This window comes from Paramisgurnus dabryanus, chromosome 17 (assembly GCF_030506205.2).
Source record: "Paramisgurnus dabryanus chromosome 17, PD_genome_1.1, whole genome shotgun sequence".
Lineage (NCBI taxonomy): Eukaryota > Metazoa > Chordata > Actinopteri > Cypriniformes > Cobitidae > Paramisgurnus > Paramisgurnus dabryanus.
The window spans coordinates 33,628,980-33,641,462 of NC_133353.1; the positions used below are offsets into that span (position 1 = coordinate 33,628,980).

Consider the following 12,483-nt stretch of genomic DNA (forward strand, 5'->3'; position numbering starts at 1 on the left):
CCCCTCTCATTCACATGCATTCCGGGTCATCTGGGTTCACAAGCGAGCGTGCACTGCGTCATTCAGTCTGTTCGCTCACGTATGCTAATATGCCTCAGGGCCATCGCTAAAATTCATGGGGGCCTGGATGAAATATTTACAGCTAGGGCCAAGGTCCAATGAATGTATTTTATAGCATAGTGGACCATAGCGGGCACCCTTCATCACAGGGCCCGGGACACGTTCCCCTTTAAGGCAGTCCTGTGTTTACTCAGACAAAAGGTCAGGATGGTTTTAATGGTGCAAGCTCCTTGTTCGTCCCTTAAGAAGCCCCGGAGTACCCGGAGTAAACCACGCTGACACAAGGAGAACAGTTTTTCTTTTTAACTTAGATGTGTGCTCAAATTCATTCAATTCAGATGTACTCTTGACATGGATTTAAGACTTGGATAGCTCCGCCAGACCGTGGAGTCATGAGTCTTGTTTCACGCCTGGAAGTGAGACAAACATGTTATCTTTTATAATCGCTCACCATTGGTCTAGACCTACGGCTCGCACAGTTACTAAGCAACACAAATAACATGAATCGCGAGTTTACCTTTGTTCACGCTTCTGTGTGACTGCAAGCTGGACAGCGTACAAATATTTCAAACAGGTCCTGTAATGGTTTCATTTTAAAACCAATAGCCTGAAGTCAACACTCATCGTACAGCATTAAAGTGGCTGTGATTGCTTTGTTTCATTTTTTTTGCAATACTACACACACAATGTCCCGGTTACCTGACAGACATCTGTGTCAAGTCCAAGTGTCAAGTTTAAGTCAAGACCAAGTCAACATCTAGCTTGTTCTGGACTTGGTCTTGACACTTAATCTCTGGTCATGGTCTTGACTCGGACTCGTCTACAACGCGGGTTGGACTCGACTACAACACTGGCAAATACTGTATGTGTACATTTGTGACCCAGTCCGTAATATCCAGGCTAAAGTTTCATAATCTAATGATGAGATTTCGAGCATCAAAGTTTGATCTCAATCATTGAACTCGGTCTGTGACATAACCTTACTCTGTCAATATTAAAGATATCAAGGTTATATTTGCACAAAATGTCTTCAATAATAAAAATCTCTTTAGCTGGGTTTTCAAAGGCTGGGTCACATTTATTACAATTACTATTTGAAATGATAATTGCTTTCCTCTAAAATCTTGCCACCTGTCATCCAAAGGTTGATTTTAAAAGCACAACACAAAAACACTTCCACCTGTAAAAGCACAAGGCCGCTCGACAGAATGAAGTCTGTAAAATGTTTCAAAACATTCAGATGTGAGAATGTCGAGTACGGTACAATTGCTCTGTTAACACCAGCTTAAAATCTGAATGAGAAAACAAAACAACAAAATGAGGACATCAATTAGAGGGATAAAAGCTCAACACCGCCCACAGAGCTTTTACTCAGCATTCCACAAACTGTCAGCATGCAGTGCCGAGACCCGTGGCCCGAGGGCTGAGATGCACAATACCAAAACCTCTCCAGTTAATTAAAACATCCAACACAACACTGACTAGATCTCTCTCTACACGCAGCGCTGTATCATTAACGCTGACGGAGGGGGGGCGGAGCGTCCCCTCGGATGGTAACATCTCAAAGATCCCCTTGCTCTGTTTTGTGGTAATGCTTTGGCATTAGCTGGCATGCAACTCTCATTTTCGTAAATGTTTAAGACAGTAAGCCCAAGAGAAAATGGTTTATGTGATTTTGCAATCTGTTCCAAAAGAGGGAAAACAGACCAAAGCAAGGTTTTCATAAAGGCTAAAGCAGACAAAGCGTTTTAATGTTGTGGAAAGAAGGCAGGCAAAGTGATGTAACAAGATTATATTTGTTAGTGTGTAAAGCATCAGGGCACAGAAGGTTAATCTGGATCAGTGGCACATGCTCTTGTTTGGAATGAAGATTCTAGAGAAATTAAATGATATGACAAAGAAAATAAACATAAGACATTACTTTAGTCATTTTGCAATGCCCTGAATGCTACAAATTCTGATCTCTCTCTCTCTCTCCCTCTCTCTAGCATAGTCATCCTTAGCCAAAAATGTGCGCAATAGTGCTTTTTATCATGAAGTTTATGAGGTCTCATCCTGAGATAAATTTTAGAATATTGGAAGAGTTCATATATTCTGGGCTTTTATTACCTACTTTTTTCTTCAATATTCAGTTTCAATCATTTCAAAGTTTAAAATGTCTAACATTTTCAAGTACATTTTTTATCTAACAAAAGTAATTTCAAACATTTAGGCATATGACTGAAAGACTTTTTTAGATCATGGGTAACATTTTAGTCAAGTATAGACAGACAGACAGACAGATAGGCAGTTTGGCAGACAGACAGGCAGGCAGATTGACAGACAGACAGACAGACAGACAGACAGACAGACAAGCAGGCAGGCAAGCAAGCAGACAGATAGGAAGACAGACAGGTAGATAGGCAGACAGACATACAGAAAGAGAGACAGACAGGCAGATAGTCAGACAGACAGGTAGATAGGCAGACAGACATACAGAAAGAGAGACAGACAGGCAGATAGTCAGTCAGACAGACAGGCAGATAAGCAGAGAGGCAGACAGACAGACAGACAGACAGGCAGACATGCAGACAGACAGACAGACAGACAGACAGACAGACAGACAGATAAGCAGAGAGGCAGACAGACAGGCAGATAAGCAGACAGACAGACAGACAGACAGACAGACAGAGAGAGAGACAGGCAGGCAGATAAGCAGACAGACAGAAAGACAGACAGACAGATAGGCAGACAGATAGACAGGGGGCAGGCAGGCAGACAAACAGAACGACAGACAGGTAGGCATGCAGGCTGATAGGAAGACAGACAGAAAGACAGACAGACAGGCAGATAGTCAGACAGACAGGTATATAAACAGACAGGCAGATAGAACGACAGACAGACAGACAGGCAGACAAACAGGCAGATAAGCAGGCAGACAGACAGACGGACAGACAGATAGTCAGACAGACAGACAGACAGAAAGACAGGCAGGCAGGCAGGCATACAAACAGGCAGATAAGCAGACAGACACAAAAACTGAAAGCAAGACAGACAGACAAAAAGACAGACAGACAGATAAGCAGACACACATACAGACAGGCAGACAGATAGTCAGACAGACAGATAGACAGACAGGTATACAGACCGACAGATAGGCAGACAGACAGACAGGCAGACATACAGATAGGCAGGCATATAGTCAAACAGACAGAAAAGCAGGCAGACAGACAGGCAGACAGACATACAGATAGGCAGGCATATAGGCAAGCAGACAGATAAGCAGACAGGCAGACAGACAGACAGGCAAGCAGGTAGACAGATAGACAGGTAGGCAGACAGACAAACAGGCAAGCAAACAGACAGATTAACAGACAGGTAGATAGACAGACAGACAGACAGACAGGCATGCAGACAGACAGGCTGTCAAGGCAGATAGTCAGTCAGACAGGCTGGCAGGCAGATAGTCAGTCAGACAGACAGACAGACAGGTAGGCAGACATACAGACAGACCAGGAGACAGAAAGGTAGGCAGACAGGCAGACAGACAGACATACATACAGACAGACAGGCAGGTAGGCAGACATACAGACAGACCAGGAGACAGAAAGGTAGACAGACAGGCAGACAGACAGACATACATACAGACAGACAGGCAGACAGTTGGTCTACCATATTTGACCTGTGTTGTCTAAATGAGCGAAATGCACACTGTGTAACTTTGAGCTACAGGCAAAAAAAGGGAAAAATTATGATTTTGAGGCTTCCATAAAAATATGTACATTAAGCCCTCGTCTAGCGTCTACCTTGCGAAATCTTTCCTAATACAAAGGCTGCTTTCAGTTTAAAAACATGCAGGAATAAGAAAATAAAAGTCTGGGATTTGCTTGGTGTTAAACGACAGATAAAGTGCTGGACCTGACTGATGTTGAAACAATAGAGTTATTAAAATCAATAAAATCAATGATCTTCCTCATTTTGACCAACACATTCGAAGCGTTCTCTCAAGAAGACAAAGCAATGCAGAGAAGAAATGTTGCCATCTCATTTCACAAATCCACTTTATACAACTGATGTAATATAACCTTTAGCAAAAGGCCACAGACGTGAGACTTCTGTAGTAAATCAGTTAACTACGGTATCTGTAAAGAGTCTATCTTTGTCCAAGATGACCACAGACATCACACGCAGATCTATTTCTGATGAATGGGTCTGAATAAGCAGCGCTTTTGTAAAGGTTGCTAAGATACACACCTCCAGAGACTGCAGATAGCCCTCCTGTGGGTCACACAGCAGCGAAGAGATGCGATGGTTATTCCTCATGCAGCGGATGTTGGTGTCTCTCCACAGTGGGAAGATCTGCCTGATCACCGTCATTCGTCCCAGAGCGCTGTGGACAAGCTCCATAATCTCGGTGTCACTCACCTCCTGCACATACAAATGTATTAGATTAAAACTTGACACCAAACAAAAATAAAGTCCTGGTTTGATCCGAATGTCTCAAATATCTTTGCTAACAAAATACAGCTTATAGTTTGCTGGTCTTCACTGGTTTAAAATGGTCTAGCTGGTCTCCATCCCAAGATGGTGGTCATGCTGGTCTTTCAGCGAAGCTGGTTTAATCATCAAAGTCCAAAAATACACTTAGCAAGTATTGTATAGTAACTATGGAGACAATGAGTTGGCAAGCACTCTTGTACCATCTTGAAATTTCTGGCAGTTTATTTTTGGCACCGTTACATTATACGTCAATTAGGGTTCAGTCATGTTAAACAGATTTGAATATTCAGTTTAAACAAGAAGACGTTAACTGTCTTCTATTACGCTAATTGTGATTGTATTGTGAAAAATTCTGGCATTTCATGTGCTTTACCATTAACCGCTACGAAAAACCCAAAGCAATTAAATGAAAAAGAAGCCAATACCCTTGTTTATATGGAAACTGATTTTATTTACAATTTGCACTGGGTGAAACATCTGATAAATAAAAGACCAAGGAAATACTGAAATGCACAAAAGTCATACCCAAATGCATAAAATCCAGGGTCCTGCTGGCTTAGAGCGCAGCAGTGAAGTCTCGGCATCAAAACATATTGATCAAAACCCAGCAGAGCTCCAGACTTACAACAAAATAAAAACATGAGAAAACCAAGGTCTGACTGCTTAAAATGTAAAGCATACAATCCTTGAGTGCAATACCTACACTCACACCGGTCTATCTAAAGAAAGTCAGCATGTGAATTCAACATTACAACTCAACTATTTCCCATAATGCCTTTCAGCACTATGATATGAACATATTGAGAGAAATGATCAACAATGAACTAATCATTCTGAAAAAAGGCACACTGCACAAAATACTAAAATATACTTTTGTGTACTGTTCAAAATACTTACGAAATAAAATACCATATACTATATACACTCACCTAAAGGATTATTAGGAACACCTGTTCAATTTCTCATTAATGCAATTGTCTAATCAACCAATCACATGGCAGTTGCTTTAATGCATTTAGGGGTGTGGTCCTGGTCAAGACAATTTCCTGAACTCCAAACTGAATGTCAGAATGGGAAAGAAAGGTGATTTAAGCAATTTTGAGCGTGGCATGGTTGTTGGTGCCAGACGGGCCGGTCTGAGTATTTCACAATCTGCTCAGTTACTGGGATTTTCACACACAACCATTTCTAGGGTTTACAAAGAATGGTGTGAAAAGGGAAAAACATCCAGTATGCGGCAGACCTGTGGGCAAAAATGCCTTGTTGACGCTATCGGTCAGAGGAGAATGGGCGACTGATTCAAACTGATAGAAGAGCAACTTTGACTGAAATAACCCCTCGTTACAACCGAGGTATGCAGCAAAGCATTTGTGAAGCCACAACACGCACAAACTTGAGGTGGATGGGCTACAACAGCAGAACACCCCACCAGGTACCACTTATCTCCACTACAAATAGGAAAAAGAGGCTACAATTTGCACAAGCTCACCAAAATTGGACAGTTAAAGACTGGTCTCGATTTCTGTTGAGACATTCAGATGGTAGAGTCAGAATTTGGAATAAACAAAATAATGTGTTTCTTTAACCACAGACCACTTGAACACATTTTATTACACCAAATACACAAAATAATGTTGTTTAGAAATGTAATAGGTGCTCTGTAAAACATTTTCAACTTTATTTTTTTACCTAAAGTGAGAAAAGTTATGTTTACATTGTTAGAGGTTACCATTTGAAGTATTTTTCCAACTTTTACTTTTTATAGTGTATATGTAAGGAATAATTCAACAGACCGGAGTCAAATGTTGCGCTTATCCCACAGTTTCCACACCATAAGACATTGTTCAAATGTTTTATTTTAAAACATTTGACAGGTTTTGCCCTAAAATGCTATTGTGAGAATATGAAGAGACAGAGAGCTCAAGTGAGATTGAGGGAAAGAGAGAAAGACTGTAGCACTGCTCACCCCGCGCATATTGCTTTTGCAGTAAAGTGTTTGCATTAATGTAAACAAGTTGGCCTAGCAATATTTATATATTCATTTTCTTCTTCAGTATTTATGTCTAATTTGTCCTAGTTTTATACTATTGAAGTGAAAACAAAACTGAACAAGCAGGCAATCAGTGTTTATTTACTGTATTTATTACTATATTCAATTTCTTTTTTGTTACCACACATATATTTATCTAGGAAGCACACCTGATAAAAATGCATACCTTGTAAGTTGCCAAATGCTTTTTTGGACACTTCCCTTACATTGTTTTTAAGATAACTAAGGTTACACTTAATGTGAAAATAGCAGTGGATATTATTTTCCAATTATTTAAGAATGATATTTTCCTAGTGGGAACATTTTAGTCCACAATTTTGTTTTATCAGGTTTGGGTATAATGTTTTGTAAATACATCATCAAGGATTAAAGTCTTCTTGAAATGCATGGCAGACAAAGCTTACTGTCTCACCAGTTCTAATTATATTTTTCCATATTATTTTTCCACCAAACAATGGATCATAAACTCCCAGTCACAAAGCCATGTTTCTAACTAAATTATATTGAAATAGTGTCTCTGCGCACCAAGAAAAATCACTGAGGTCGTAAATGAGCTTTTGACTCAGTGACCTTCATACTGTATATGGAGTTGGTTTTGTGTACTGTAGGTCTTATAGGGACTTTAATCTTACAAAATATCCAAATCTTGGCAGCAGGTTTAGACAAAGAAGTGGGATGACAATACGCAGAGACGTACAGAGACGACTATCACAGACGACCTCCTTACACATTAATCAAAACAGCCCTGCCCAACATATACATGATCTGTGAACCATGTCCCTGTCACTGCTATTCATTATTCATGTCCATAAAACCTTCAACAGATTAACAAGGTGATAGCAGACAAAGTCAGGACATCTAATGTCACCGTTTGCTATTAAATCTCTGCAGACATCTAAGCACCTGAACATGCTGTGTGAAATGCGACATTAAATTAAAGTTTATCAGCTGGTGACAGTAAGGGCATTTTGACATTGTATTGGTTAAATATATTATCTAAATATTGCTAATATTACATTTGCATGAGAGGTTTGGTCTTATGAAGGTTAATGGAGAGAACAAGCTGTAATCACCAACAAAGGCTTTTCTACAAAGTATTAAATGAAGTGTGTTCAATACTTATTACCCGTGTCATTTCACTTTATTTATTATGACTCAACTTGTATACTTAAATGTTCTGATTTCTTTGTATGAATTTAATATGTGGCTTGATGGCTACATCTGGTGGACATTTTGTGTTACTTAGAAAACCCCTTACTTATTTTCCCCGCTGTACATTTATATAAAAAATGCAGATGCTTTTATCCAAAGAGACTTGTTGTATAATACTGTAATAAAGAACAATGAAGCAATTCATCTTAGGGAGGCATTAATATTAGAAGTGAAAAAAGTCATTTTTTAAACGTATAAATATATGGCAATACTGTATATACTGTAAAAAGTCATGGGTTCCTGAGAACACTATAAGTAGCTCGTAAATATATATAAGTTTTAGCTTTGAAATATGCATACCAATACCAATTTGTTTGCAAATAAACATTGTGTTTCAGACATCAATAAATCAATAACGTCAAGTTCAAACATTCTACATTGACCCTGATTGATGAAACCCATTAAGTCTTAATTTGTCAACTTTTCGACTTCGCATCGAGGCACAGGCAAATTGTTCAGCTAAGACTCGATTTCAGAGATCCAGGGATAAACAAGCATCATGGTGATTCGGTTAACATCCAGACCTCTTTTTTTTCAAAGCCTAAGGTGATGCATCATGAATTTCTTGATCTCTCCATCTCACCTTTCTACATTGTGTGTGACTGCGGTTTAAATTGAAACTTACTGAAATTTGACTGTACTGTGCAAATTTGTAGAATTAGGCTTATATTGACAACAAAAGCACTATGTTAAAGCAGTATTCATGCAGACAGATATCTGTGATGACTAAGCAAACTAAAGTAATTTATTTAAAAAGAGAACGGCTGATTTGTGGTGACAGAAGCATCCCAGGGAGAAACAATGATTCAGTGTTTCATACAGCAGTCATTTAGGAAAGACTTCCACCAGCTGAAAGTATGTAAATATAAACTAAGGGACTAGCTTTTACCCCACAGGTTGCAGGATCTGTCTTGCAATGAGGGCTGTTTCTTAAAAGTTACAGTAGTAACAAGGAGGCAGGACGGATGTGAGACAGAAGGTAACTGTGCGTGCATGATTCCCTGCTTCTGTCATGGAGGAGTAAAACGAAACAGTAAGGGGATCTGGTGATGTTGTGGTCTTTCCTCGAATTAATGTTCTTATATAAATAATAAACTATTGTATGTACAATGTATTTGCAATATGATCACAAACTCAGTTTCAGTCATCTGAACTTGCTGAACCTCATAATGTTGTCTAATAATGTGATGCGTCAGAAACTGAAGTGTATCCACTCAACATTTACAGTAGGCAATCAACCACAAGTACACTTTGTCATAATGTGTGTGTGTGTGTGTGTGTGTGTGTGTGTGTGTGTGTGTGTGTGTGTGTGTGTGTGTGTGTGTGTGTGTGTGTGTGTGTGTGTGTGTGAGAGAGAGAGAGAGAGAGAGAGAGAGAGAGAGAGAGAGAAAGGGACAGAGAGATTAGTGTAAAAAACAATTCAAGGTTAAGGGTAACTTTGTAATATTACAAATGACAGTCTCTCACACCTCTCCCTTCTCCATGAATTGAGACATGTCTGATGTTTTTTTCATCTTATTGTGTTTTATATTTTATTGGTATCAGTTCATCAAATTGAACTTTTTCCCCTGATTGGGTACTGCTCTCTGCCCTGAGCCCTGATTGGGTACGGCTCTCTTCCCTGAACTCTGATTGGGTCCTGCTCTCTTCCCTGCGCTTTAAATGAAGTTTTATTTAACAAAATTCGGGAGGCACACGTTTTAGGTAATCAACCAGTCAGTGCAAGAGGAAGTTGGAATATAAGGCCTCCTCTCACGTCTATCCTGCGACAAGTTTCACAGCATCCCTCCACCACCCAATCACCTCTATCTTGGCTGGTTCTTCTCCCAGTAAAGGGGGGTACTCTGGATTCGGGCCAAATTCAGAGCTCTGAGCATTCCCCACACGGCACGCAAGGCCAAATACACATAAAAATGAATAAATACCAATTTCTTTATTTTGATTTTATGTATGTGTAAACTCATGAATTGGGAACTGCTGTCTGCCCTGAACCCTGATCGGGTACTGCTCTCTACACTGAGCTTTAATTGGGTACCGCTCTCGGCCATGAACCCTGATCAAGAATTGATCTCTACCTTGAGCTTTAATTGGGTACTGCTCTCTGCCCTGAACCCCGATTAGGTACTGCTCTCTGCCCTTAACCCTGATGGGTTCTGCTCTCTGCCCTGAGTTTTTATGGGATATTGCTCTCTGCCCTGAACCCAGATTGGGTACTGCTCTCTGCCCTGAAACCTGATCAAGTACTGATCTCTACCTTGAGCTTTAATTGGGTACTGCTCTCTGCCATAAACCCTGATTGGGTACTGCTCTCTGCCCTGAACCCTGATCGGGTACTGCTCTTTGCCCTGACTTTAATTGGGTACTGCTCTCTACCCTGATCTTTAATTGGGTACTGCTCTATGCCCTAAACCCTGATCAGGTACAGCTCTCTGCCATGATCTTTAATTAGGTACTGCTCTCTGCCCTGAACCCTGATGAAGTACTGATCTCTACTTTGAGCTTTAATTGGGTACTGCTCTCTGCCTTGAACCTTGATCGGGTACTGCTCTCTGCTCTGAGCTTTAATTGGGTACTGCTCTCTGCCCTGATCTTTAATTGGGTACTGTTCTCTGCCCTGAGCTTAAATTGGGTACTGCTCTCTGCCGTGAGCTTTAATTGGGTACCGCTCTCTGCCGTGAACCCTGATGGGGTACTGCTCTCTGCCCTGAGCTTTAATTGGGTACTGCTCTTTGCCATGAACTCTGATTGGGTACCGCTTTCTGCCTGAGCCCTGAATTGGTACTGCTCCCTGCCCTGAGCTTTAATTGGGTACTGCTCTCTGCCCTGAGCTTTAATTGGGTACTGCTCCCTGCCCTGAAACCTGATCGGGTAGTGCTCTCTGCCCTGAGCTTTAATTGGGTACTTCTCTCTACCCTGATCTTTAATTATTTACTGCTCTCTGCCCTGAGCTTTAATTGGGTACTTCTCTCTACCCTGATCTTTAATTATTTACTGCTCTCTGCCCTGAGCTTTAATTGGGTACTGCTCTCTGCCTTGAACCCTTATGAAGTACTGCTTTCTACCTCAAGCTTTAATTGGGGACTGCTCTCTGCCATGAACCCTTATCAAGTATTGCTCTCTACCCTGAGCTTTAATTAGGTACTGCTCTCTGCTCTGAGCTTTAATTGGGTACTGCTCTCTGCCACGAACCCTTATGAAGTACTGCTCTCTGCCCTGAGCTTTAATTTGGTACTGTTCTCTGCCATGAACCCCGATTGAGTACTGCTCTCTACTGCTCTCTGCCTTGAACCATGATTGGGTACTGCTCTCTTTCCTGAATACTGATTGGGTACTACTCTCTCTCCTGAGACAGGTACTGATCGGGTATGGCTCTCTGCCCTGAACCGTGTTTGGGTACTGCTCTCTGCCCTGAACTCTAATCAGGACTGCTCTCTTACACTGCTCTCTTTGCATGTAACTGTTTTTAAACAACGGTTGGGTAAAATTCGGACAAACCCAGCTGTGAACTGAATTTTGTTTTCCATATTTCACCCAACCATGGGTTGAAACAACACCACGTTTACAGTGTAGTGACACTGACTAAATGAAACATCAAAGTGACTTCCGTAACACCGAAAGTCTCATCATTAATGACACAACCTTATTTAATAAACAACTTTAATCAAGACATGAATTCATCAGTCAAATTTCAATTAGCAGACAGCGGCATTAAATGCCTTATAACAATATTTTTAATTATAGAGCAAAAAAATTGGGTAGCACCCAGACAGCAAATGAATAGAAGTAGCTCTGCTGGAAGGCAGCGACTGAATTGAAACCCTTCAGATGACACAAAGCTGACATCACGTCTATGTGAGTTACCGTACTGTAATTCTTCTGAGAAAAATGAAGCCTACGCAGGCAGGGGTAATGGTGGACAGAGCCCTTGCTGTGTGTGAATAAAACTGTATTTAACAGGAGTGAAAACTGTATTCTGCTGCTAGGGAAAGTAGCCAAGGGGTAAAATTCCTATAATTTTTCTTTATAAAAAAATATTGTGTGAACTAGTGAAAACTTGAGATTAAATGACACATCTATGGGACTTTTGGGACTACACAAACCCTCCTGAGGATGAGAGAAGCCACTGTTACCGAGGAAACGAGCACATCAGTGACCAACCTCTCCCATGAAGCATTGCGAATGATGCAATCAAATCAATGGCTTCTGTTTTTAGCTCTTTTCAGTTCCCAATACTCTCTGAGGTTTTAGTCAAAGAGTGTGAAAGAGAGACTGAGAAAGAAATAAAGAAGTAAAGAAACAGAGCAAAAGAAAGAGTTCAGCCCTTGCAGTAATCTACTGTCAGCTTTGCTCTGGTATGTTGGCAGCATATTACATATTGAATAAGATATGTGTCACATACCAAACACTGTACAGTAAGTTCAAATTGGAATTGACGATGCCAGAATGGATGATTTGGGGCTGTATTTGTATCAGACTGCTCAAATCTTTCAGGTCAACCCCACTTATGAAACGGATAAGAACTCATAAAGAATGTGTGCTTACCTCATTGGCGTACACCCAGTGACTATCTTTGGATGCCAGATTTGTTTCCACTGCCTGGAGAAAAGAAAAGGGACAAAAGATGCAAAAATTACTGAAACGAAAATAAACCGCTATCGTCTTGCCCCGCATGCAAACTTCTA

The 12,483-nt window shown here is 40.7% G+C and overlaps 1 protein-coding gene across 3 annotated transcripts in view; it reads right to left on the reverse strand.

The window, feature by feature from the left end:
• grid1a (glutamate receptor, ionotropic, delta 1a) overlaps positions 1-12,483 on the reverse strand; it is a 331,925-nt gene that overhangs the window by 56,686 nt on the left and 262,756 nt on the right. For all 3 annotated transcript variants that reach the window (XM_065288210.2, XM_065288211.2, XM_065288212.2), the window contains exons 5-6: positions 12,344-12,397; positions 4,294-4,467 (exon numbers count right to left, since the gene is read on the reverse strand). In XM_065288210.2, coding sequence (XP_065144282.2) covers positions 4,294-4,467; positions 12,344-12,397 — 228 coding nt within the window. The remainder of the gene's footprint in view (positions 1-4,293; positions 4,468-12,343; positions 12,398-12,483) is intronic.